We start from the raw sequence: 26,229 nt of genomic DNA on the forward strand, positions 1-26,229 counted from the left end.
TCTGTGGAACAAAGAAGGCACATATAAGCTGTTTGCAGGTGAGCCAGAGAGTGTTTTCCTTTTAAAGGGTAGCTTGCCAGATCAAAGTTGCAAGATGGGCAAGGCAGAGAAGTAGGCAAACAGAGTAGAATATAAAAGCCTCCAAGATATAGAACAAGATCTTGGGAACTATTATCCCATAGAGCTAGCACATAACAGTGCTGAAATTGGAGATAAGCTGGCCCTGAATAGTCCAGTATGGTGTCCACAAGCCACATGTAATTACTTAAATTAGTCAAAATTTAAAATGCATTTATTTAGTCATACTAGCCACATATCAAGCAGATGTTAGGCATATGTGGCTAGTGGCCACTTTTATTAGATGTAGAACATTTCCGTTATCACAGGAAGTGCTATTAGACAGGACTGGGGCAGACCATAGAGGACTTTGTGAACTTAATTGAGGAGTTGGGCTTTTATCTTGTAGGCAGTTATGAGCCTTCGAAGAGTCTTAAGCAGGGAAGTAACATGATCAGACTTGGATTTTTAGATTTCCAAACTTACAGTATCAGTTCTCAAGTATATAGCAGGTTTAGAATCAGTCAAACATTTCCATCTAGCACATAGCTTTTGCTGAAAAAGTATAATTACAAGGGAATTAGGTAGCCTGGACCCCGAATTAGAGTAGAGAATAAAATAGATATAGGATTGAAGCATCTTTCAAGACTTCTAATTCCACTGGAGCATTCTCTTGGAAGCGATTGTTATTCTTTTGATAGTCTGGGGAAAAAAATGCTTCTTTACCTTTTTAGGGAGATTACTGGGTGATAAATGTTAGTGATAATGTTATGTGAAAAAATTTTCACAAACTATTACTCAAGATATTTATATCTTTATTTTGTTATAGGATTTACCATTATGTTTTGAAAGCTAAGACTAATAACTGCCATGACTTGATAATAACTTGACTAAATCAAGATGTTAAATAGAATTGTCATACATTTATTAATCAAAGTAATTTAATTAGATTTACTAACAAAATAAAAATGTTGCTTTTAATAATTTGAATTAAATGTTCATGCACATTTACTAATTTGGGCCTTTTCTTACAGTTAACCCAGTATCCACTCCAGTTGCACTTCCCACACCAGCTCTTTCTCCAAGTTTGATGGCTGATCTTGAAGGTTTAAACTTGTCAACTTCCTCTTCAGTCATCAGTGTAAGTTATTTTTAAAATACACCAGCTCAGTTTTCTTATGTTGCCATTGTATCTTTTTTATTAAAATGTAAATACTTGAAGTGGATTCTTAGTTTGGAACAGATTCTTCTCTAAGAACAAGCCCAATGTAGCTAAGACCTTTTAATTTTTTAAATAATTTACTCAAACCATTGTCTTCTCAGTTTTTTTCCCTTGTCCACACTTAATTATCATCTGTATGTTTTTCTCTGGTATTGTTACATATCTGTGACATACAAAGGTTTTTCACCACATTGACCCAGTACATACACCTGAACTGTGCCACAAAAAGTTGTCTACATTAACAGACTTTCGTTTCCGTAATCATTTTATTCCTACCATGCTATTTTTTCATAGACTATTAAAAACTCATGACTGTTTTTATTTAAAAGTTCAAGATAACTTTTTTCTTTGTCTTATTTTTGTACATTTATTTACATGTGTTGGTGTCTTTAAAATGATTCTGTAATGTTATTTATAGAATGTGATGTGAAGTGAGGCTAGAACCTACCTGTCACAAAATAATGCAAAAACCATCAACTTACCATGGTATTTGAAGCTACCACAACTTTTTATTGTGTTAGCATATTATATCCACTAACCTTTCACTGTAAATCAAGCATGCTGCCTAAGATATATAATCTGTTGATATGCTTGACCTCTTGTTAATTTGTTGTCAGAAATCTGACAGACTAAGAGACAGAATAGTGAGCTTTGATGGGCACAGGTAGCTTCAGTAGATCTGGTTCTCAGGGCTGGCAGGGTACTACAGGGTATGTAAGTGATCATCTGAACTGCCTGGGAGCATAGAGCTGCTTCTGCCAAAAGTGGGAGAAAGAAGTGCCTAATTCTTGTGTGTTATTATGGAAAAAAATTCCTCCATCAAAGCAAGTATGCTATCAGGGCTATGCAGTGAAATACTGAAAAAAGCTATCTGCATTTCCATTCAACATTGGTCACCTCGCTTAGAAAGTACAGGTGAAAAGTTTTAAGCTACAATGTTCTCTTTAAGCATAGAATGAGATTATCTCTTAACCACTCAGAAATGAATAAGAATGGTATTTGCGATTTTAATTTGTCCTTGTTTCTAAAAGGAAAAGGCACATTAAAAGATATGAAGGGGAAAGCATTGAAAATAAGCAGTTAAGTCTTTCATTTATTCAGGTAATAAATATTTACTGAGCATTTGTGGTAGGCTCTAAAGAAAAAGTGTTAATCAAAAATCAGTAGTGAATCAGTTAATACCTTGAATGGAACAAGAGGTCCCTAAAACCTTGGTTGGCAGTAAGGTAGTGAATAAATAATAACTTGGGCTCTGATATCAGATGTCCAGGGTGCAAACCCCTGCTTTGCCACTTAATAGCTATGTGACTGTGGGCAAATTGGTACTCTTAAACCTCCTTTTCCTATGAGAATACTGTCCACCTCATAGGATTGTTATAAGATTAATGAAATAATATATGCAAAGCTCTTAGAACAGTGACTGACACATTGTCATTACTCAGTAAATATTAACGAATATTCTCCAAAGTGATATATGTGATAATGGACCTGAGTGTAGACTCTTCTACTTTATTAACTATAAGAAGAAAGCAGTTGAGATTAGAAAAGCTTGTAGTAAATTTTCATTCATCACAAAGTAATTGACAGACTCACCCTTTTATACTAAGGAAAATGTTTATTGAGATGGTCTCTTCAAAGGAAAGAAAACCACTCCATCTAAAGTTGGGCAAAAAACGACCGCCAGTTGACACGGCTGAGTGAAGCAGGACCACAACACTCACTCCCCAAAAGCTAACAAAATGATCAAACAAGTAGTGCTAAAAAGAATGACAACCAGAAGTTCACCAGCAACAATAAAATAAGGACAGGAATAGAACTTTAAACAAAGAAAATGCTAGAACTCTGAAAAATGGAACCTGTAGAGATAAACTGAATATTCTGCTGCAGAATGGCATGGCTCCTAGTAGCACATCCAGCCCTCAAAACAGTACTGAGAAAAGAAGAAGAATCAGCCAGAGTTTAATCTTCTTCATTATGTGTCTGAATTTGGAAAGAAGTGGACGGAAGACATTAGAGGAAAATAAGGAAACCCCTCAAGAATTACAACTCCCATATAATGCTGTGAGATCTCAATAAATCTAGGAGCTTTTTTGGATCCTGAAATGAAGTTCATAGATGATAGAGTACATCTATAATTTTAAAGTCAACATGTTGTCCTAGTTGAATAGAAAAAATAAAAGTAACATATAATAAACTAGTATTTTCAATGATATGTAACTGTTTGACCATGACTACACTAGAAGTAGTTAAATGATGCTGGCACTCATATATAGAACTCATGAATGTGAGAACTATATGTGCAGATTTATATAGGTGTGTTGTTCGGCAACTCAAATGCTATGGGTTGCGGTATTGCCATCAGTGACATAGTTTTCCAAACACTGAACAGTTTTTCTGCACCAAAGTAGTTGCATTCCTGGAAAACTGAACCTGTTAAAATCTTGCCAAAGAGAAGAAAAACTTCGTATTTTGTGTGAAATGTTCTAGGATCAAGTAATTTTAAGCACGTTTTCACCTCACAAATGTTTAACAAGACATTTGAATGTTAATAGTTTCATTTTCTCATAGTAGGAAACAGAGCTTTTGTGAGGGACATGGTACAGTCTGTATCGTCAGGATCTGCCCTGTTCATTACCACGAACATCTAGCATTCCTGGCCTTCACTCCTTAAAGCTAGCGGCATCCTTTACTGTCCCTCCCTCCAGTCATGTCCTAGCTGTAAACGTCAAAGCATTATGTAGCGGTGAGAAGCACAGGCTCTTGATTCAGACTCCCTGTGTTCAAATCAGAGTTCTGCACTTTACAAATTAGAGACTTTGGGCAAGTCAGTTCCCCTTCCAGTACCTCTATTGTTTTCATCTGTAAAATGATCCTGCTACCTACCTCATAGGATTGTTGTTGGTATTAAATGATTAACAAACATGAAATGTTTATAACAGTAACTGATACGTACTAATAACTAAATATTTCCTGTTATCATTTTCATTACATGTATATCATTAGTGCAACTTTATAAAGGAAATGAAAGTGTGACCCAAGAAAACTGTGTTTTCTTCTTACTATTAAGGCTGTACATAGATATGCTGAAACATGAAAATTACTATGGATTCTACTTTAAAGAAAAAAGAGTGGGGATACTGCTGATTGTTGAAACCAAGGAAAGGGTGATTCAAAGTAATAGAATCAGTAGCTGTAAAAATTGTGGTCGTATGATTGAGTATAAATGATAAAAATAAGAAACGAAAACTAGAAAGTGAGGAACGATGACAGGATGCATGGTAATTATTTTTTCAATGTAGGAAAACAGTAATATGCAAAATTGAAACCACTTTTGTTTTTGTTTTTAATGAAATGCAGACCTCTTAATGATTTGTATATACTCAAAGAACATTTCTCTGATGTTTTGGAGGGTTTTTTATTTTTTGGTTTTAATTCCATTTCTTTTTCTTCAAAGTAAGATTATAGTCCCATTCTAAGGGATAATTTGTTTCTCTGTATATCTGTCAGTGGGTACAGAAGTGTCACGTTCACTATGGTTAACAGTTGCTTTAGATGGAATGGTTTCGGAATGACTTGTTGATTGTTTTGGTACTTTTCTGTAATGTTTAAATGTTTTATAATTTATAATAAATGATAACTTTTTAAAACAAATTATTACTATAAAAATGAACAAAAGGACAAAAACCAGAAAAATTAATTTATGATATAACAAATCAGAATAGTGCTTACTTCTAGGAGAATTAGTGCTTATAAGGAAAAACAAGAGTAGCTTTTCGGGTGCTGATAATGTTCTGTCTTTTGATATGGGAGCTGTTACATGGTTGTATTCAGTTTATGAAAAAAATCATTGAGCTTTGCACTTAAGATATGTGTACTTTATGTATATTGTACTTCAATAAAACATTTTTAAAAGTGGGCAAATGATATAAACACATTCATAGAGGAGGAAATATAGATGATAATATGTGAAAAAGGTTCAGTGGTAGTAATGAATAAATGTAGATTTAAAGAACTATCTTGCTTGTAACATTAGCAAAAATCACAAAAACCAACATCTGTTGTTGCTGAGGTATGCAATGAAGCAGGCATTATACACTGCTCCACTGGTAAAAGTATAAATTATTACATCATTCTGGATGGCAGTTGGGCTATCTGTATAAAAAGCCATCAAAATATGTATACCTTTTGACCAGGTAATCTCATGTCTAGATTCTTCTTCTAAGGAAATAATTAGAATTACAAAGATTTATGTGCATGGTTGTTTAAACTTAAATGTCTAGTGATAGTAGTGATGGTTACAAAAAGTATACAAAAACAATTTAAGGAATTTTGTACAATTATTAAGATTTTATTACATATTTTAATAAGATAAAATATGGTATAATGTAAGGTGGAAAAAGGGATACCAAATGTTATGTATATTATCTCAATTTTGTAAAATTGTACAATTGTACTGTTTTCAAATACAGGGAAATTGAAAGAGTAGAAGAAACTGCATCATAATTTTAAGAGCTTTTATGAATGATGAGATTATGGATGTTTTATATTTAATTTTCTTTTACATATTTTTAAATATCTTCCATTTTCTCTTAATCAAGATGTAACACATCTATTACCCGAAAAGCAATACTTTTAAAATAGAAGTGGAAAGCACATATATGAATGATGAGGATTCCTTTTTATTTGTTTGGGTCCTTTTCCTTTTCCTTTTCCTCTTCCTTTTCTCTTTCTTTTTCTTTTCTTTTCTTTGGGTCTGGCTCTGTCGCTCAGGTTGAAGTATAGTGGTGTGATCTTGGCTCACTGCAATCTCTGCTTGCTGGATTCAAGCCATCCTTCTACCTCAGCCTCCCGAGTAGCTGGGACTACAGCTGTCTGGCACCATACCCTGATTTTTATATTTTTGTTGGTAGATATGGCTAATTTGTTGACTAATTTTTAAATTTTTGTTGGTAGAGCTGGGGTTTTGCCATGTTGCCAAGGCTGGTCTCAAACTCCTGGGCTCAAGTGAACCACTACACTCAGCCAGATTCTTTTTTATTGACCCATCTGATATCTGTCTTTCTAGATCACCACTACTAATTAGTTGGGTGATATTGAGCAAATCATTTGGTTTTTTTTTCAACTATGAAATGATAGCAAGACAGATTTCCGTGTTTCCTTTTAACTCTGATATTCTATGTGTGTATGAACCTAAGATGGAATTTGGAATTAATGAAAATAATGTCACTGGGTTAATTTGAGTAAGTTTGTTAAAATAAAGAGGTGAAACATTTTTTAGTTTATATGATGACTTTCTAGTCCATCTATAATTTTTATTTATTCTAGTAAATGTTATTTGTTTTCCTTATGTATATGAGATTTTTCCAATTAACAAAATATTTACAATGAAACCCAAAGAGCAATTGCTTTTTCACACCAAATATTTTTCTAATTAAAAAAGTCACTATTTGTTCCTATCCTTTGAATTATATATTCAGAACATAGAGATTTTAAAAAATAATGCCTGACAAACATTATTATCATTATAAGGAAAGGCTTTAGTTTTTTAAACTCTATAATAGATATTATCTATAAACAGAGCATGTTTTAGTCTTGCCAGAGACTGGCCATTGGCCAACAGATAGCTCCATCGAGAGAACATTTTAGTTCCTGCTATAGTATTTCAGTGAACAAACTGGTTAACTTGGTAAATTTTTTTTTACTGGATTGTTATTAGGTCATGAGTTTAAATCAAGCCCTGCAAACACATAAACATCAGCCCTTAAAATGTAGGCTTCTTGCAGGGATGAAAAAAGAATAGGGGAAAAAGACAATTTTGTATGTAAGAATAAATGTGAAATAAGAATAACTTGTTCACCTCTGGTATTAGAAACGTTGAGTGAAACTTTGATCTGTTGTGCTTTAAATTACTTTGTATATTTGGGTCACAAAAATATTAAAGTGAATAAAACAGTTAAAGTTACCTATTTTAGTGTATGTTCTGCTTTAACTGGTAAACATCAACATGAAACCTTGACTCATCCTTTGCCTTTTTTGTTTCTTCTCAAACTAGTTGTGTAAGAAACTATATTTATTCACTTACTATTTAAGATTATGTTTTTATGGAAAAATCAGAGTCTGACCTTCCTAGGTTACAAGGTTCTCAAGGTGGCTGGGTGTGGTGGCTCACACCTGTAATCCCAACACTTTGGGAGGCCAAGGTGGGCAGGTCACCTGAGGTCAAGAGTTAGAGACCAGCTTGGCTAACATGTTCTACTAAAAATACAAAAAATTTGCCTGGGGTGGTGGCACGTACCTGTAATCCCAGCTACTTGGGAAGCTGAGACAGGAGAATCGCTTAAACCCCGGAGGTGGAGGTTTCAGTGAGCCGAGATTGCACCATTGCACTCCAACTTGGGCAATGAGAACGAAACTCCGTCTTTTTAAAAAAAAAAAAAAAAAAAAAAGGCTCCCAAGGCAATCCCCAAATGCCATAATACCATAATGGAGGTATACTATCTATGATTCTTTAACATGTAATCACAAATCAGAGGGTTTATGTGGAAATACACTTTTAGAGTTCCACCTTAAAATGCTAAGAACTCATTTAGAAAGACAGAGTGACATTTGTGAAATGCATTGAATCTGGAGCCCAAAGACCTGATTTTCACCCTTGACTGAGCTGTGTTTATTATCATTGTGACTTTGAGCAATTCTTTGACTTGTATAAACTTCCATTTTTAATTTACAAAATAGAGATAATAATTATCCTAAACACCTTTTTTTAAATGAAAATCAAATGAAATAATGATCCTGAAAATGTTTGAATTCTATTCTGTAGCTGTAAACCCTGAAATCTAGTCCAATGGCCCTGGAACAAGTGGGATAGTGATTTGGCAACAGATAATAGATGCAGATTTGAGGATCTTGGCCTAGATGTAGACTATAGGAGGAAGGATTCAGTCAAAATTGGGATTGACAGGGTAGAGAGGCTCCAAGGCCTTTATGTTCAGTAATAACATAGGGTTGATGTCATCTATTCCATTTCTTTCCCTTCCTCCAGCCCTCAAATTGGATACTAGAACTATGCAGGAAAAGTGACTCAGTGAAACAAAAACATAAGGTCCTCAGGAAGCACCAGGATCTGCAGAATCAGGGACTGAAAAACCCTTATTGTACAGAAAGGATTATTGCTTAGTCTGCCCAGCAAAGTTGACCATTTTTGTACTGGACATATCTAAATCAGGCAGAAGTTACTGCATGCCAATCCTGAAAGCTTGTTATGGGATTATAGCTTTTTTTTTTATTGCAAAGAATTCATACTAAAAGTAAATATCAGTTTGCTCTAAAATGTTTGGGATTGATTTCATAATTTTTCTCTTCCTCAGAACTTAGAAAAGAAAGTTAAATTTCTTGAATACCTTCAGTGTCTTACCGAGTTAAGGAAAAAACTACAAATAGTTGTATTCCTAAAATCATGTAAAAGGAGCAGTGAGTGGTACATGTCATTCCTTAATAACAAACTTCTTTTGTTTCCTATATACCTCTTTAATACAACCAAGGATAGTGTTACAGTAATTCACGTCCTATAAAATAATGAAGTAATGCTATGAAAAATAAGCTCAGCCATGAACCGAAGCCAGATTATCAGCGGGTTAAGCCATCTCTCATCTTGTTCTTTGTCTTCTCTTCTTTAAGACTAGGGAACTGGTTATTGAATAAGGCTCCCAAGTCTAGCAATAATAACTCAAGGGTACCCTGAATCAACATCTATGGCTTTTCCCTAAATCCTGATCTTAGGGCCATCCATTTGTATTTTGAAATGATCAAGCTATCCTTTACTCCAACTGAAAATTTACTTGCCTAATATTTCACCAGGTCTGCTCACAGGTGTATCACAGAGAGACAGTACCTTTGGCGAAACCATTGTTTAGTTGGTTTTCACTTCATCCAGTTACCAACCAATCAAAGGTTTTTCCACCAATCATATTTTCATACCATTGATTATATTAACCTACCTTAAATCTAAAATATGTGTGCTTATTACAATTATTGAATGGTTGCATATGAGGGTTGTTGGGTTTTGTAAAAAAACAGGAAGCTTATTTAAAAATTTTTTAAAGTCAAAGTAGGCTTCTCTGAAAATTAGTTTTAACAGTGTGTTTGAAAAAAAAAAAATGGAGGCATACCTAGTGGGTATTTCAGAGAGTAATTTGGAAATATTCACTCCAGTTGAATAATGTATTCTCCATGACTCACTAATCAATGTGGCTACACATGAAAACATGCAAGAATGTTCACTGACACATTGTAAGAGAAAAAAAAAAAAAAAAAGAAAATTGGAAACTACATCTATCACTAGAATAGATACATAAATTGTGGCATGCAAATACAATGGAATACTGTGCCAATTGTTAAAATTAATGAACTGGAAATACCGGTTAGACAAATCTCAGAAACAATAGTAAGAAACGTTACAGGCTGGGCACAGTGGCTCACACCTGTAATCCTAGCACTTTGGGAGGCTGAGGCAGGCAGATTGCTTGAGCCCAGGACTTCTAGACCAGCCTGGTCAACATGGCAAAACCCCATCTCTACAAAAAATACAAAAATTAGCAGGGCATGGTGGCACGCACCTGTGGTTCCAGCTACTCGGGAGGTTGAGGTGGGAGGATCACTTGAGCCTAGGAGGCTGAGGTTGTCAAGAGCCAGGATGGCACCACTGCACTCCAGCCTGGGTGACTGAGTGAGACCTGTCAAATAAATAAATAGGAACATGACAAAAGAATACATATAATAGGAAGCTATTTGTAGAAAGTATAAAAGTATGTAGAATTATTTAATTGATTGATGCATACATATGTGGAAAATGTTTAAAACCACACTTGTGGCTGGGTGTGGTGGCTCACGCCTGTAATCCCAGCACTTTGGGAGGCTAAGGCCGGCAGATCACAAGGTCAGGAGATTGAGACCATTTTGGCTGACACGGTGAAGCCCTGTCTCTACTAAAAATACAAAAAATTAGCCGGGTGCCTGTAATCCCAGCTACTTGGGAGGCTGAGTCGGGAGAATGGTGTGAACCCAGGAGGTGGAGCTTGCAGTGAGCCGAGATTGCACCACTGTACTCCAGCCTGGGGTCAGAGCAAGACTACGTCTCAAAAATATAAATAAACAATAAAACAAATAAAACTATACTTGCAACTGGCAAACACCAAATGCAAATTCTGGTTACCTCTAATGCTGGAAGCAAAGAGGAATGCAATCTGGGAGGGGTATACTTGGGATTGTCATTCAGATTTGTAAAGTTTTACTCATGATGCTCGAAGGGGGAGGGACGTTGGCTTTTTGTTTTTGTTTTAATTTGTTCTTTATACTTCTTTGCTTGAATTATTTTATATATGGGTTATAAATGTGAGCTACGTTAAATATAAACTAAAATCCAAAGTATAACTAAAATAAAACTATCAATAGTACACAATACTTGAGTCCGGGGTTTGTGCTTCCAAATTCCATTCCTTTTCTTCCGTATCTTTTTGCTTTCCTTTATAATTATATGCTAAATCAATCTTCGTATGTGTATACCATATGTGGTAAACTCCTTAAAATTATTTAATTAATGAAACGCATTTATATGTCCTGTAAAATCGTATTTGCTCCATGATAGGTCTTTTCCTTCCTAGATGGTGCAAACTTGGTCCATCCTTCATTCCATGCTTAGTTTTCTTAAATTCTCAATTAGAGTTCAAATTAATGAGGATTCTATTTCAGTAAAATTCTTTTGTAAAAAAGAAAATGTCTTAAGATTCCTGTTTCAAGGAATTATATAAGAAAATTGTAGTGAAATAGAAATATTTCAACCCGGCCGGGCGTGGTGGCTCACACCTGTAATCTCAGCACTTTTGGGCAGCCGAGACGGGCGGATCACGAAGTCAGGAAATCGAGACCATCCCGGCTAACACGGTGAAACCCCATCTCTACTAAAAAATACAAAAAACTAGCAGGGCGTGGTGGCGGGCGCCTGTAGTCCCACCTACTCGGGAGGCTGAGGCAGGAGAATGGCGTGAACCCGGGAGGCGGAGCTTGCAGTGAGCCGAGATCGCGCCACTGCACTCCAGCCTGGGCGACTGAGTGAGACTCCGTCTCAAAAAATAAAAATAAAAATAAAATATTTCAACCCTTTAGATTTTATTTCAAAAAGAATTTTAACTTATGTTAGTCATGTAGTTGATTATGGATGGTACCTTTTTAAAAAACAGAAGAATTGACAGTATTCTAATAAGAGTTTAAAGCAAGATTTGCCTTTGACAAACCCAGACACAGATGGTCTAACTTTCAGATGGTGGAATACTAGCTGTATTACTTATGGCTTGCATTTTGCAATGTGTTCATGAATATAGCCCATAAAAATTTGCAACACCTAAGAGCTTTCATATCTGAAATCCATAAGGCAGATAACAACACGTTTCCCTAATGTTTGTGTTGTTCATAGATATCAGTGAGATGCTCTAGATATTTGCATTCTAACATATATGCAGACTGAAAGGCTTTATTATAGCTTAATTTCATTTACTTAAAAGATAACTTTATTGAACACATTATGACTAAATCACTATGCTAGGAATTACAGGTAACAGGTTAATAAAACATGGTCGCTTCCTAAAGGAGCTCACAGTTTAGTGAATGAAAAAAACTAGAAAACTTCATTATAGGAGTACAGAGAAGAGAGCAAGTAATTCTGCAATGAGTGCCTATCAATATGGACTTGGATAGCGATATTTGTGTTGGTTCTTGGAGAATGATTGAGTTTACCAACAGGGAAGAAGAGGAGATGTGTATTTCAGCCCAGGGCATGGCCAGATGAAAGAGAAAAGATAAAATGCACATTATACTTTTGAGAAATTCTATAGCTAGATATAGCTAGTATACAAAATGTATGTTTTGGTGGAGAGAGAAGTAGCTACTGATTGAAAGTCATATTGTGAAACAGTTTGAAAGGAGTTCTGAAGATTTTAGAGCAGGTCATTGATAGTGATCAGATCTTTGTTTTATAAAGTTGTGTGAAAGATTAATTGGATAGGAAGAGAACAAAGGGATAATTTGGTAACGTTTAGATGGATAACTGAGATTTCCACTGGAATGATTATCTGGATAGTGGTACCCAGTTAACCAAGATAGAAAATAAGAAGGAGGAAAGGACAATGACATTGAAAGTTTGTTTGGAACATGTTACTCTGAGGTGCTTTTGTAACACCAAGTTGGAGACGTCCAGTAAGAAGGTAAAATCCATTCTGGATTTTAGTGAAAAATTAGGGCCAACTAATTAGAATACAAGCATATGCACAGGTTATGGGTAATAGTTTAAGGGAGGGGAACAGAAGGGAAACCTTGTGGGTGAGAAGAGACAAATGAAGATGGAATCCTAGGGAACATCATGCTTTAGGAGACAACAAAGAAAAAGGCCAAATAAAAGGAGTGAAAAAGGGAGGTGAGTCATAGAGCATGTTGTCAGGAAACTCACAGGTTACTGAGGGTAACAGACAAATCATTAATATAGTAAGTGCTGAACTAGAGACAAATCCACCAAGTGCTCCTGGGTGACAAAGATCTCTTAGAGAAGATATACATATGTAACCTTGGAACTGAATCTGGAAGAATGAATTTGCCTAGGTGGCTAGAGTAGAAGAATGACATTCCTAGCAGAGAAACTAGTATACCTGAAGGGTTGGGGTATGAAAGAACTGGAGTATTGCTGAAACAGTAGTTCAATGTAGGGCTTAAGTGTAGCATGTGTAACCAGATCTGATATTGAGAAGCATGTTGGTGACACACTGTCATGGGAAAATTGTAGTAATGATTCCTTAACTTGTTTTCCAATCTTTTTGTGTCCCAGTACATGTAGAAAAGTGGCAATACCTATAGTGCGTTCTAGGGTACACAGAGAATGCTGAAGGAGGTTAAAGGCAGCCAAGTCCAGGAGCTCCAGCTACCACAGGCCCCAGTTGGCCTTGGGGATTCATGTGGGGCAGTATCACAGCACACCTCTGACCCATTTGTGGCAAATTAGTGAGGGAGCTCTGACTTAGCTACCATAAAGATAACAGATTTGATCCTATGGATCACAAACCCTAAGTGGAATTTAATTTTGGACGGCACAGGAAGGCTCATTAAGAAAAGTGATCATTTCAAAATGCAAAAGTGGTACACTGAGAAATAGTAAGGAATTTCAAGAACAATCCATGAAGCAAACAAACAAAAAGGCCTAATTTGTTGTTATATGTCACTTGGAGGTAGCCAAACTCAAGGTTAAAGGCACAGTCCTCCAGACTAAGTTGGCCCAAGATTTCTGACACCAACTGTAACTTTACGGGTTTCCCAAAACCACTTGCCAGTTCAGTAATTTTCTAGAACAACTCAGAACTCAGAAAAGCACTGTGCTTAAGATTACAGTTTTAGCAAAATGATACAAATTAGAACCAGCCAAAGGAAGATACACCTAGGGCAGATTCTGGGAGGGTTCCAAATGTGAAACTTTTAGGTTACCCTACTGGCATGAAAATCTGGTAATATGCATGGAGTATTGCCAGCCAGGGAAGCTCACTGAACCTCGACATCCAGGGTTTTTATTGAGGCTTCATCATATAGCCTTGAGTGTTTGAACTCTAGCTACATAGTTGAACTCAGTCTCCAGCCCTCCCCTGTCTCTAGAGGTCAGTCTGATATTAAGTGGCTCAGCGCCCCAACCCTCTAATCCCATGGTTGGTCTTTCTAGCTTGGCCAGCCTTATCCTGAGTTATCTCCTTAGCATAAGCTATCTGAGGGCCTGTCATGAGTCACCTCAGTGGCATAAATTATCAGGTGTGGTCCCAAAGGGCCCACCATGAATAACAAAGACACTTTTATCACTGGGGAAATTCCAAGGGTTTAGAGGTGGCCTCTCAAGAGCTAAGAGAAAGTCCTAAGCTCTCTTGAGGTTAGGTCAAATTCCTTACTACACATATGCCAATTAAGTGTTTTATTCATCCCACATGTGTTTATTCAGACTAGAATATGAAGCCATGGATATAGTGGTAAACAAGATGGGCAAGCTTCCTGCCCTGAGAAAGTTTATAGTTGACTGGGAAAATAAAGAAAAATTGCCTCAAAGTACGTAATTACAATATACCAAGCGCTTTGCTTTTTGTAACATAGTTTTGCCTATTTGGAAGTATCTGTAGATACAAGTTGTCTTTATTTATCATTATTTCTCTGGTTATGAACATGAACACTATTATTTGACATTTGCTAAACTCCACATTTCCACCTTTTTTCCTCTGTACCATTATAACTTAAAACCTAAAAGAGTTACTTTCAATATTTGACACAGCTTAAGATTTAGATACTGGAACTACTTTTCTCCTTTAGCAAGAGGTAGAAGGATGATTTTCATCGTCTGTACTCTATGCCATTTGCTTTCCTTGAATTGGCATTAAGGACCATCACTTTGTCACTTGATGACGATGCCAGGGTGAAGCTAGCATGGAATGTCGGTAGCTAGCACGGAATTTCCTATGACCAGCAAAAAGATGACATTAAGTTTGGCAGCATGACCAAGAAGCCCTGTACTCATGCCTTCCAGCTCCCCATGGATTTATAGGCTGAGGGATAGGAAGAAGCAACCCCATTTGTAATCCACTTGAATTTGGGCACCCAGAGTGGTACAAAGAAAAGCCACAAAGCAAATGTAGCTTCTGCAGTTTTTATCATTTGTCTTATTAGATTCCTTATCAAAAGAATATGGAAAATTGGCTAGCAAGTAGGCTTACAGATTTTTGCCATTGTCGAAAATTGGCAGCCAGTGGAGTTACAATTCTCCGTGAGTTAGGGATAAGTCCCTGACCCAGTTTGTGTTGTAGGAACTCAATTGGGAAACAGAGAAGACTCTTCTCAGGCCTTTTTTTGGTGTGGAAGTCACTCTGTTGGTTTTAAAACAATAATAAGAAAAAAAGAAACCATAATTCATGAAGAAGTATCTGATTCACTCCATCTGAAATCTAAAACAGTATTTGGAATTATTAGGATAATTGTGAATATAATAATAACTATTGGGATTGAAGTTAGTTGCATTGTATTTAGGATTTCAGTTTCTCTTGACTAGTCTTATCTTAGATATATCCTCCCCAACCACCCCCCTACCAGTTCTCCTCCTCACTCTCTTTTAATTGCCACTAGGGTATTTTAGTTTTGTTTTCCAATCTCTTATATTGGCAGAGTGCTAGACTTTTTTTAAATTGGTCTGCAAGGAGAGATTGCTTTGAGGGACGTCTTTGTTGAATATGTACATTTACTAAGTTATATGCCAGACGTTTCATGAATATGTGATCTCATTCAAAAAATGATAATATATGATAAAGTTTTTCTAATATAGGAGAAGAACTATCTTATTGTTTTTTGAAACAGAGTTTTGCTCTTGTTGCCCAGGCTGTTCAATGGCGCAATCTCAGCTCACTGCAACCTCCGCCTCCCAGGTTCAAGCAATTCTCCTGCCTCAGCCTCCTGAGTAACTGGGACTATAGGCATGAGCCACCACGCCCAGCTAATTTTGTATTTTTAGTAGAGATGGGGTTTCTTCATGTTGATCAGGCTGGTCTCGAACTCCCAACCTTAGGTGATCTGCCCGTCTCAGCCTTCCAAAGTGCTGGGATTACAGGTGTGAGCCACCACACCTGGCGAAGAGCTATCTTTAAATTTTTTTTTTTAATACTTTATAAAGTTAAGGTATATTCAGGCCCCAGGCTAAGAGACAAGTCCAGCTAAGATCAAATTCCTTTGAGTTTGGAAGAGGGAGAAATTGTGAGTCAAAATTAAAAATAATTTTGTCATTTTAAATTTAGGAAAAATCCTTTATTTGTTCTGATGAAAATGTCAGTAGTCATGGAACTGTGGTAAAAATAATGAAAAAATCACTGGCCTGGGTCTGCTTAAATTGAAAACATTTTTAAATTAAAGTGTGACAGTATTTTGTGCTTCCATTGCCTAGCCACGTCCCATCTTATTCCTTTATTCAATTCTCCTCTGGGTATGAGGTTGCTTTAATTCTTAAATTAAACCTTAAGGTATGTCATCCTGCTGCTTGATCTTTCAATTTCTGTGCTACTTCTGAGGGACTCATAACAGACCATTTTCATCTCCCCTTTTCCTAGATTACTAAAAGGAGCTACTTTTTAAAAAGAGGTTGTTATTAATTTTTAGTTGGAGATTTTTTATTGCAAAATATTTTTTAATTGGCTTAAGCAAATATGTGCCAGTTTGTCCTAACTGGCAGGTGGTACTCATAATGTTAGTTGTTAGTATTACAGTAAAATTCCCCACAGTGACAAATCCACTGGATCGGATGCTAATTATAGTTATTAATGAACTAGCAATTATTTGTGGCAAAAAACCCAGGTCACCCAAAAAAACAAAGGAAACATGCACACAAATCTGCAAGAGATTGAAGGATTAAAGAGGTTGTGGTAAAGAAAGCCTTGGGCCTTTCGTCGTCCCTTCCTCCTCCTTTGTGGTAAGTAGTTCCACTGGCTGGGAGTTCACTCATTTCAGAGCTGAGAGTTCACTGAACATCTATCCACTTTTCCTTACGATTATGATTTTTAGCTTTTATTATAATTAAATGTACCACAGTAGGAAATAAGATGATTTTTAAAAAATAACTTATTTTTAAAATGTAGTTTGTTTTTAAAAGATTCATCTTTTCAGGCAGTTTTGTCATCTTCAGTGAAAATGTATAAATAAATGAGTTTCTGAAATTCTGTCTTTTAAAAAACAGTTCATAGTCTGAAATTATGCATTTAAAAAAGCAGTTCATAGTCACACAAATTTGATGGAACTTTGTGTGACTATGAATTGCTATATTTCAAATTTTGTTGCTACTGTTGAATTGTGGTACTGAAATGAAGAATATAGCTTTTAAGCTTTATAGTATCTTAGATTATGCATTGGTCAATCATATATCAAATATTACTTAATTACAGTTCAGCCAAGTTAACTTTTGTTACCACTGTTCCCCTTAAAAAGTGTACCAAATTTTTTTCTGAACACAGGGCAGGGCATGGTATGGAAATTAATAATTCTTATTCTAACAGTATTAAATCTCTTAACATGAGAAACCTGACCTAAACATGGAAGATGTTATTATGATATTTACAACAACTTTATTTCTCTTTGAAGGAAGAGAAAATGAGTTTAGCTGTAGGATACATGTCCAATGAACACTAAGAATTTATTACTACAGGCAGGAGAGTATGGAGTAAAAACAAGTACAGTATATAACCCTAATATCAAAGAAAACTAAAAACCACTTATCTTAGAATATATCAGACTTGGGCTGGGCATGGTGGCTCACGCCTGTAATCCAAGCACTTTGGGAGGCTGAGGTGGGCGGATCACGAGGTCAGGAGTTCAAGAGCAGCCTGAACAACATGGTGAAACCCTGTCTCTACTAAAAATATAAAAATTAGCTGGGCGTGGTGGCACGCTCCTGTAATCCCACTACTCAGGAGGCTGAGGCAGGAGAATTGCCTGAATGTGGGAGGCAGAGGTTGTAATGAGCGGAGATTGCGCCATTGCACTCCAGCCTGGGCGATGGAGTAAGACTCCATCTCAAAAAAAAAAAAAAAAAAATCAGACACATTGTTACTCAAATCATTCAGGGAATGTAATGATATATAGCTTTTATAAACCTATCAGTAAGGGTTAGTTCCATAAACTTGCAGCTGTTTTATGTTACTGAATTTATGACCGTTCCCATCCAAATGTTAATATGGAAGATCTGCTTTACACTTTTATACAAATAATAAATATTCCCCCCCAAAAAACAAAACAAAATTTCAGCAAATTCCAATTTAGAAGTCATATACCTTAGATTAAGAGAGATTTAAAAGCGATGCCAGACAAATATGTGCATCTTTCTTGAATTCTGATTCATCTCTAAAACGACATGCGTGAAATAGCCAAGGAAATGTGAATGCTGTATTTTAGGTGAAATTAGCGGCATTTTTGTTTTATATCATTTTTAGATGTGATAATATTGTATGTTTTCTTTCAAAATCTTCATCTGTTACACATACAAACTGAAGTATTTATTGATGAAATAATGTATGGAATTTACTTTTAAATAATTCAGAAGTTGAGTAAAAGATTAGATTAAACAAGATGGGCTAAGTGTTGGTAATTTCGAAATTTAGTGCTCAGTACCCAGTGGTTCATTATATTAGTGTCTCTGCTCCTGTATACATTTGAAAATTTTTCATAATGCGTTTTTAAATGCATAATTTCAGAAACTCATTCATTTACATGTTTTCCCTGAAGATTTGACATTCATGCTTCATAGAATATGTGACCCAACACAATATCTTATAAATATAAACTAGTACATCAAAATTTAAATTCTGTTCAGGCTGTCATCTATGAAATTAGGGAACAGGAAGAGATTATTTCTAGAGTCCCTTCCAACTCTGAATTTCTAGAAATCTAAAGAAATTAAGTGGAGAGGCTGGGCGTGGTAGCTCATGCCTGTAATCCCAGCAGTTTGGGAGGCTGAGGTGGGCAGATCACGAGGTCAGGAGATCGAGACCATCCTGGCTAACACAGTGAAACCCCATCTCTACTAAAAATACAAAAAGTTAGCCTGGGCATGGTGGCGGGTGCCTGTAGTCCCAGCTACTCGGGAGGCTGAAGTAGGAGAATGGTGTGAACCCAGGAGGTCGAGCTTACAGTAAGCCGAAATCATGTCACTGCACTCCAGCCTGGGCAACACAGCGAGGCTCCATCTCAAATTAAAAAAGAAGAAATTAAGTGGAGAGACTTCAAATAGCTTCAGTAAACATCATCAGCACAGGGGAAGGATTGCCTTGTCTTTTACATTAGAAATATAGATGTAATGATATTGGAGCCTGAGTTTCTGGAAGATAGGACAGGACCTTTTTATATTCCAAGTGCTTAATACATAATAGATGCTCCTCAAATGTGTTTTGAATGAATTAATCCCTCCTGTTTTCCAGAGTCATTAGTATAGAACCCATTAACACTGCTATCAGTTTAATCTATTTTTTTTAATGTTTATTTTTATTTTATTTATTTTAAGTTCCAGGATACATGTACAAGATGTGCAGGTTTGTTACATAGGTAAATATGTGCCATGGTGGTTTGCTGCAGTATCAACCCATCACCTTGGTATTAAGGCCAGTATGCATTAGCTATTTATCTTGATATTCTCCCTCCTCCCATGCCCCTCGACAGACCCCAGTGTATGTTGTTCCCTTCCCCGTGTCCATGTGTTCTCATTGTTCAGCTCCCACTTATAAGTGAGAACATGCAGTGTTTGGTTTTCTGTTCCTGTGTTAGTTTGCTGAGGATAATGGCTTCTAGCTCCAGCCATATCCCTGTCAAGGACATGATCTTGTTCCTTTTTATGACTGCGTAGTATTTCCTGGAGTATATGTACCACATTTTCTTTATCCATCTATTATAGATGGGCATTTGGGTTGATTCCGTGTCTTTGCTGTTGTGAACAGTGCTGCAATGAACATATGTGTGCATGGATCTTTATAACAGAATGATTTATATTCTTTTGGGTATATACCCAGTAATGGGATTGGTGGATCAAATGGTATTTCTGCCTCTAGATCGTTGAAGATTCACCACATTGTCTTCCACAATAGTTGAACTAATTTGCATTTCCACCAACAGTGTAAAAGCATTCCTGTTTCTCCATAGCTTTGCCAGCATCTGTTGTTTCTTGACTTTTTAATAATTGCCATTCCGCCTGGCATGAGATGGTGTTTCATTGTGGTTTTGCTTTGCATTTCCCTAATCATCAGTGATGAGCTTTTTTTCATGTTTGTTGGCCACATAAATGTCTTCTTTTGAGAAGTGTCTGTCCATGTCCTTTGCCCACTTTTTAATGGCATTGTTTGTTTTTTTCTTGTAAATTTGTTTAATTTCCTTTTAAATTCTGGATATTAGACCTTGTTCAGATGGATAGATTGCAAAAATCTTCTCCCACTCTGTAGGTTACTTGTTCACTCTGATGATAGTTTCTTTTGCTGTGCAAAAGCTCTTTCGTTTAATTAGATCCCATTTGTCAATTTTTGGTTTTGTTGTAGTTGCTTTTGACATTTTCATCATAAAATCTTTGCCTGTGCCTGTGTCCTAAATGGTATTGCCTGGATTTTCTTTTAGGGTGTTTACAGTTTTGGGTTTTACATTTTAGTTTTTTTTTTTTTTTTTTTCTTGAGATGGAGTTTCACTCTGTTGCCCAGGCTGGAGTGCAGTAGCGTGATCTCAGCTCACTGCAAGCTCCACCTCCTAAGTTCAAGTGATTCTTCTGCCTCAGCCTCCCAAGTATCTGGGATTACAGGTGTGCACCACCATACCTGGCTAATTTTTGTATTTTTACTAGAGGCGGGGTTTCACTACATTGGCCAGGCTGTTCTTGAACTCCTGACCTCAGGTGATCCACCTGGCTCGACCTCCCAAAGTGCTGGGATTACAGGCATGAGCACCACGCCCAACCACATTTAAGTTTTTATTCCATCTTGAGTTAATTTTTGTATAAGGTGTAAGGAAAGGAATCCAGTATTAATTTTCTGGATATGGCTAGCCACTTCTCCCAGCACCTTTTATTAAATAGGGACTCCTTTCCCCATTGCTTGTTTTTGTCTGGTTTGTCAAAGATCAGATGGTTGTAGATGTGTGGTCTTATTTCTGAGTTCTCCATTTTATTCCATTGGTCTATGTGTCTGTTTTTGTACCAGTAGCATGCTGTTTGGGTTACTGTAGCCTTGTAGTATAGTTTGAATGAAGTCAGCTAGAGTGATACTGCCAGCTTTGTTCTTTTTGCTTAAAATTGTCTTGGCTATACAGGCTCTTTTTGGTTCCATATGAATTTTAAAGTAGTTTTTTCTAATTTTATGAAGAATGTCAATGGTAGTTTAATGGGAATAGCATTGAATCCATAAATTACTTTGGGCAGTATGGCCATTTTCATGATATTGATTCTTCCTATCTATGAGCATGGAATGTTTTTCCATTTGTTTGTGTCCTCTCTGATTTTCTTGAGCAGTGGTTTGTAGTTCTTCTTGAAGAGATCCTTCACTTCCCTTGTTAGCTATATTCCTAGGTATTTTATTCTCTTTGTAGCAATTGTGAATGGGAGTTCATTCATGATTTGGCTCTCTGCTTTTCTGTTGTTGGTGTATAGGAATGCTTGTGATTCTTGCACATTGATTTTGTATACTGAGACTTTGCTAAAGTTGCTTATCAGCTTAAGAAGCTTTTGAGCTGAGATGATGGGTTTTCTAGATATAAGATCATGTCATCTGCACAGAGGCAGTTTGACTTCCTCTCTTCCTATTTTGGTACCCTTTATTTCTTTCTCTTGCCTGACTGACCTGGCGAGAGTTTCCAATACTATGTTGAATAGGAGTGGTGAGAGAGAGAGCATCCTTGTCTGGTTTTCAAGGGGAATGCTTCCAGCTTTTGCCCATTCAGTATGATAATTGGCAGTGGGTTTGCCATAAGTGACTTAATTATTTTGAGGTATGTTCCATCAATACCTAGTTTATTGAGAGTTTTTAACATGAATGAATATTAAATTTTGTCGGAGGCCTTTTCTGCATCTGTTGAGATAATCATGTGGTTTTTGTCCTTAGTTCTGTTTATGTGATGAATTATGTTTATTGATTTGCATATGTTGAACAAGCTTTGCATGCTGGATATGAAGCTGACTTAATCATGGTGGGTAAGCTTTCTGACATGCTGCTGGATTTGGTTTGCCATTATTTTATTGAGGATTTTTGCATTGATGTTCATCAGGTATATTGGCCTGAAGTTTTCTTTTTTTGTTGTTATCTCTGACAGGTTTTGGTATCAGGATGATGCTGGCTTCTTAAAATGAGTTAGGGAGGAATCCCTCCTTTTCAATTGTTTGGAATAGTTTCAGAAGAAAGGGTATCAGCTCCTCTTTGTATTTCTGGTAGAATTCAACTATAAAACCATCTGGTCCTGGGCTTTTTTGGATTGGTAGGCTATTTCTTACTGCCTCAATTTCAGAACGTTTTGGTCTATTCAGGGATTCAACTTCTTCCTGGTTCAGTCTTGGTAGGGTGTATGTGTCCAGGAATTTACCCATTTCTTCTAGATTTTCCAGTTTATTTACATAGAGGTGCTTATAGTATTCTCTGATGCTTGTTTGTATTTCTGTGGGGTCAGTGGTAATATCCCCTTTATCATTTTTTATTATATCTATTTGATTCTTCTTCTTTTCCTTCTCCTTCACCTTCTTCTCCTCCTCCTTCTCCTTCTTCTCCTTCATGGAGTTTTGCTCTTGTTGCCCAGGCTGGAGTGCAATGGTGCAATCTCGGTTCACCGCAACCTTTGCCTCCCAGGTTCAAGATATTCTCACCTTCTCCTTCTCCTTCTTCTCCTTCATGGAGTTTCGCTCTTATTGCCCAGGATGGAGTGCAATGGTGCAATCTCGGTTCACCGCAACCTTTGCCTCCCAGGTTCAAGAGATTCTCCTGCCTCAGCCTCCCGAGTAGCTGGGATTACAGGCATGTGCCATGCCCAGCTAATTTTGTATTTTTAATAGAGACAGGGTTTCTCCATGTTGGTCAGGCTAGTCTCAAACTCCTGACCTCAGGTAATCTGCCTGCCTCATCCTCCCAAAGTGCTGGGATTACAGGTGTGAGCCACTGCATCTGGCCTCTTTTCTTTTTTATTAGTCTAGCTAGTAGTCTACCTGTTTTATGAAATTTTTTTTTTTTTTTCAAAAAACCAGCTCCTGGATTCATTGATTTTTTTTTAAGGGTTTTTCATGTGTCTGTCTCCTTCAGTTCTGCTCTGATCTTGGTTATTTCTTGTCTTCTGCTAGGTTTGGGGTTTGTTTGCTCTTGGTTCTCTAGTTCTTTTAGTTGTGATGTTCGGATGTCAATTTGAGAGCTTTCTAGCTTTTTCATGTGGTCATTTTAGTGCTATAAATTTCCCTCTTAACACTGCTTTGGCTGCATCCCAGAGATTCTGTTACATTGTCTCATTGTTCTTACTGGTTTCAAATAACTTCTTGGTTTCCGCTTTAATTTCATTATTTACCCAGGAGTCATTCAGGAGCAGGTTCTTCAGTTTCCGTGTAGTTGTGTGGTTTCAAGTGAATTTCTTAACCTTGAGTTCTAATTTGATTGCGCTATGGTCTGAGAGATTGTTATGATTTCACTTATTTTGTATTTGCTGAGGAGTGTTTTACTTCCAATTATGTGATTGATTTTAGAGTAAGTGCCATGTGGCACCGAGAAGAATGTATATTCTATTGTTTTGGCGTGGAGAGTTCTGTAGGTGTCAGGTCCACTTGATCCAGAGCTGAGTTCAAGTTCTAAATATCTTTTTAAATTTTCTGTCTCAATGATCTGTCTAATATTGACAGTGGGGTGTTTAAGTCACCCACTATTACTGTGTGGGAGTCTTAAGTCTCTTTGTAGGTCTCTAAGAACTTATTTTATGAATCTGGGTGCTCCTGTATTGGGTATATATATATTTAGGATAGTTAGGTCTTCTTGTTGAATTGAGCCTTTTACCATTATGTAATGCCCTTCTTTGTCTTTTTTGATCTTTGTTGGTTTAAGTCTGTTTTGTCAGAAAGTAGGGTTTCAACCCCTGCTTTTTTCTGTTTTCCATTTGCTTGGTAGATTTTCCTCCATCCCTTTATTTTGAGCCTGTGTGTGTCTTTGCACACAAGATGAGTCTCTTGACTATGGCACACCAGTGGGTCTTGACTCCTTATTCCAGCTTGCCATTATGTGTCTTTTAATTGGGGCATTTAGCCCATTTACATTTAAGGTTAATATTATTATGTGTAAATTTCATCCTGTCATCATGATGCTAGTTGGTCATTCTGCAGACTTGTTAATGTAGTTGCTTCATAGTGTTATTGTTCTGTGTACTTCAGTATGTTTTTGTAGTGGCTGGTAGTTTTTCCTTTCCATATTTAGTGCTTCCTTCAGGAGCTCTTGCAAGGCAGGTCTGGTGGTGACAAATTCCCTCAGCATTTGCTTGTCTAAAGAGGATTTTATTTCTACTTCGCTTATGAAGCTTAGTTTGGCCAGATATGAAATTCTGGGTTAGAAATTGTTTTCTTTAAGAATGTCGAATATTGGCCTCCAGTCTCTTCTGGCTTGTAGGGTTTCTGCTGAGAGGTCTGCTGTCATTCTGATGGGCTTCCCTTTGTAGGTGATCTGGCCTTTCTGTCTGGCTGCCCTTACCACTTTTTCTTGCATTTCAACCTTGGTGAATCTGATGATTATGTGTCTTGGGGTCGATCTTCTCATGGAGTATCTTACTGGGGTTCTCTGGATTTTCTGAATTTGCATGTTGGCCTGTCTTGCTAGGCTGGGGAAGTTCTCCTGGATGATATCCTGAAGTGTGTTTTCCAACTTGGTTCCATTCTCCCCCATCTCTTTTAGGTACTCCAATCATTCATAGGTTAGGTCTTTTTATATAATCCCATAATTCTTGGAGGTTTTGTGTGCTCCTTTTCGTTCATTTTTCTCTAATTTTGTCTGCCTATCTTATTTCAGCAAGATAGCCTTCAAGCTCTGAAATTCTTTCCTCCACTTGGTCTGTTTGACTGTTGATACTTGTGGGTTGCATTGTGAAGTTCTCATGTTGTGTTTTTCAGCTCCTTCAGGTCATTTATATTCCTGTGTAAACTGGTTATTCTGGTTAACAGCTCCTGTAGTGTTTTATCGTGGTTCTTAGCTTCTTTGCATTGGGTTAGGACATGCTCCTTTAGCTCAGCAAAGTTTGTTATTACCCACCTTCTAAAGCCTACTTCTGTCAGTTTGTCCATCTCAGCCTCAGCCAGTTCTGTACCCTTGCTGGAGAGGTGTTGCAATAATTTGGAGGAGAAGAGGCACTCTGGCTTTTTGAGTTTTCAGCATTTTTCCATTGATTCTTTCTCATCTTTGTGACTTTACCTCCAGTCTTTGGGGCTGCTGGCCTTTGGATGGGGTTTTTGTGGGGACTTTTTTGTTGATGCTGTTGTTGCTTGCTGTTTGTTTTCTTTTAACAGTCGGGCCCCTCTTCTGTAGAGCTGCTGCGGTTTGCTGGGGCCCACTCCAGACCTTATTGTCCTGGGTCCCTCCTACACCTGGAGGTGACCCCAGTGGAGGCTACAGAACAGCAAAGATGGCTGCCTTCTCCTTCCTCTGGGAGCTTCATCCCAAAAGGGCACCAACCTGATGCCAGCAGGAATGCTCCTGTGTAAGGCGTCTAGCGACCCCTGTTGGGAGGTCTCACCCAGTCAGGGAGCATGGGATCAGGGACCTGCTTAAGGAAGCACTCTGGCCACCCCTTGGTGCAGGGGTTGAGCTGTGCTGGGGGGAATCCCACTCATCCAGACTGCCAGGATTCCTCAGAGCTAGCAGGAGGAAGGACCAAGTCCACTGATCCGCAGAGACCAGGGCTGCCCCTCCCCAAAGTGTTTTTGTTCCAGGGAGATCAGAGTTCTATCCGTAAACCCCTGGTTGGAGTTGCTGAAATTCCTGCAGGGAGGCCTCGCTCAGTGAGAAGGAATGGGTCCATGTTCAGTTTAAAGAGGCAGTCTGGCCATGATCTGCCACAGCCACTGCGCTGCGCTGTGGAAAATTCCTCCTGGGTCGAAACCACCCAGTCTCCCTGGCACTGGCAGGGGAAAACAGCAGCCTGGAGCTGTAGTGATGGCTGCTGCCCCTTGCCTGGGAACTCGGTGGTCTTAGGCAGCAGGCAGCCACAATGATGGCAGCTGCCCCCATTCCTCTGTCAAAACTCAGTCATCTTAGGCAGCAGGCTGCTGAAGTGATGATGGCTGTCCCTCCTGAACTCAGGAGTCTCAGGGAGTCTCCAGCCGAGGGGCCACTGAGAATGTGCACAGCTGTGTGCTTGGGACCCAAGGCTCTGGTGGCATG

At 37.6% G+C, this 26,229-nt stretch overlaps 1 protein-coding gene across 5 annotated transcripts in view; it reads left to right on the forward strand.

Moving 5' to 3' along the window:
* LOC105475102 (adaptor related protein complex 3 subunit beta 1) overlaps window positions 1-26,229 on the forward strand; it is a 300,089-nt gene that overhangs the window by 209,797 nt on the left and 64,063 nt on the right. For 3 of the 5 annotated variants that reach the window (XR_011624903.1, XM_071098785.1, XM_011730100.2), the window contains exon 22: window positions 1,092-1,198. Coding sequence is in view for 4 of the 5 variants with exons in the window: in XM_071098785.1 (XP_070954886.1) it covers window positions 1,092-1,198 (107 nt within the window). In the remaining variant the exon portion in view is untranslated. Of the gene's footprint in view, window positions 1-1,091; window positions 1,199-2,886; window positions 10,283-26,229 lie in introns of those variants that run through there. The other 2 variants (XM_071098787.1, XM_071098786.1) reach the window with 2 other exon arrangements.

This window comes from Macaca nemestrina, chromosome 6, assembly GCF_043159975.1.
Source record: "Macaca nemestrina isolate mMacNem1 chromosome 6, mMacNem.hap1, whole genome shotgun sequence".
NCBI classification, from domain to species: Eukaryota; Metazoa; Chordata; class Mammalia; order Primates; family Cercopithecidae; genus Macaca; species Macaca nemestrina.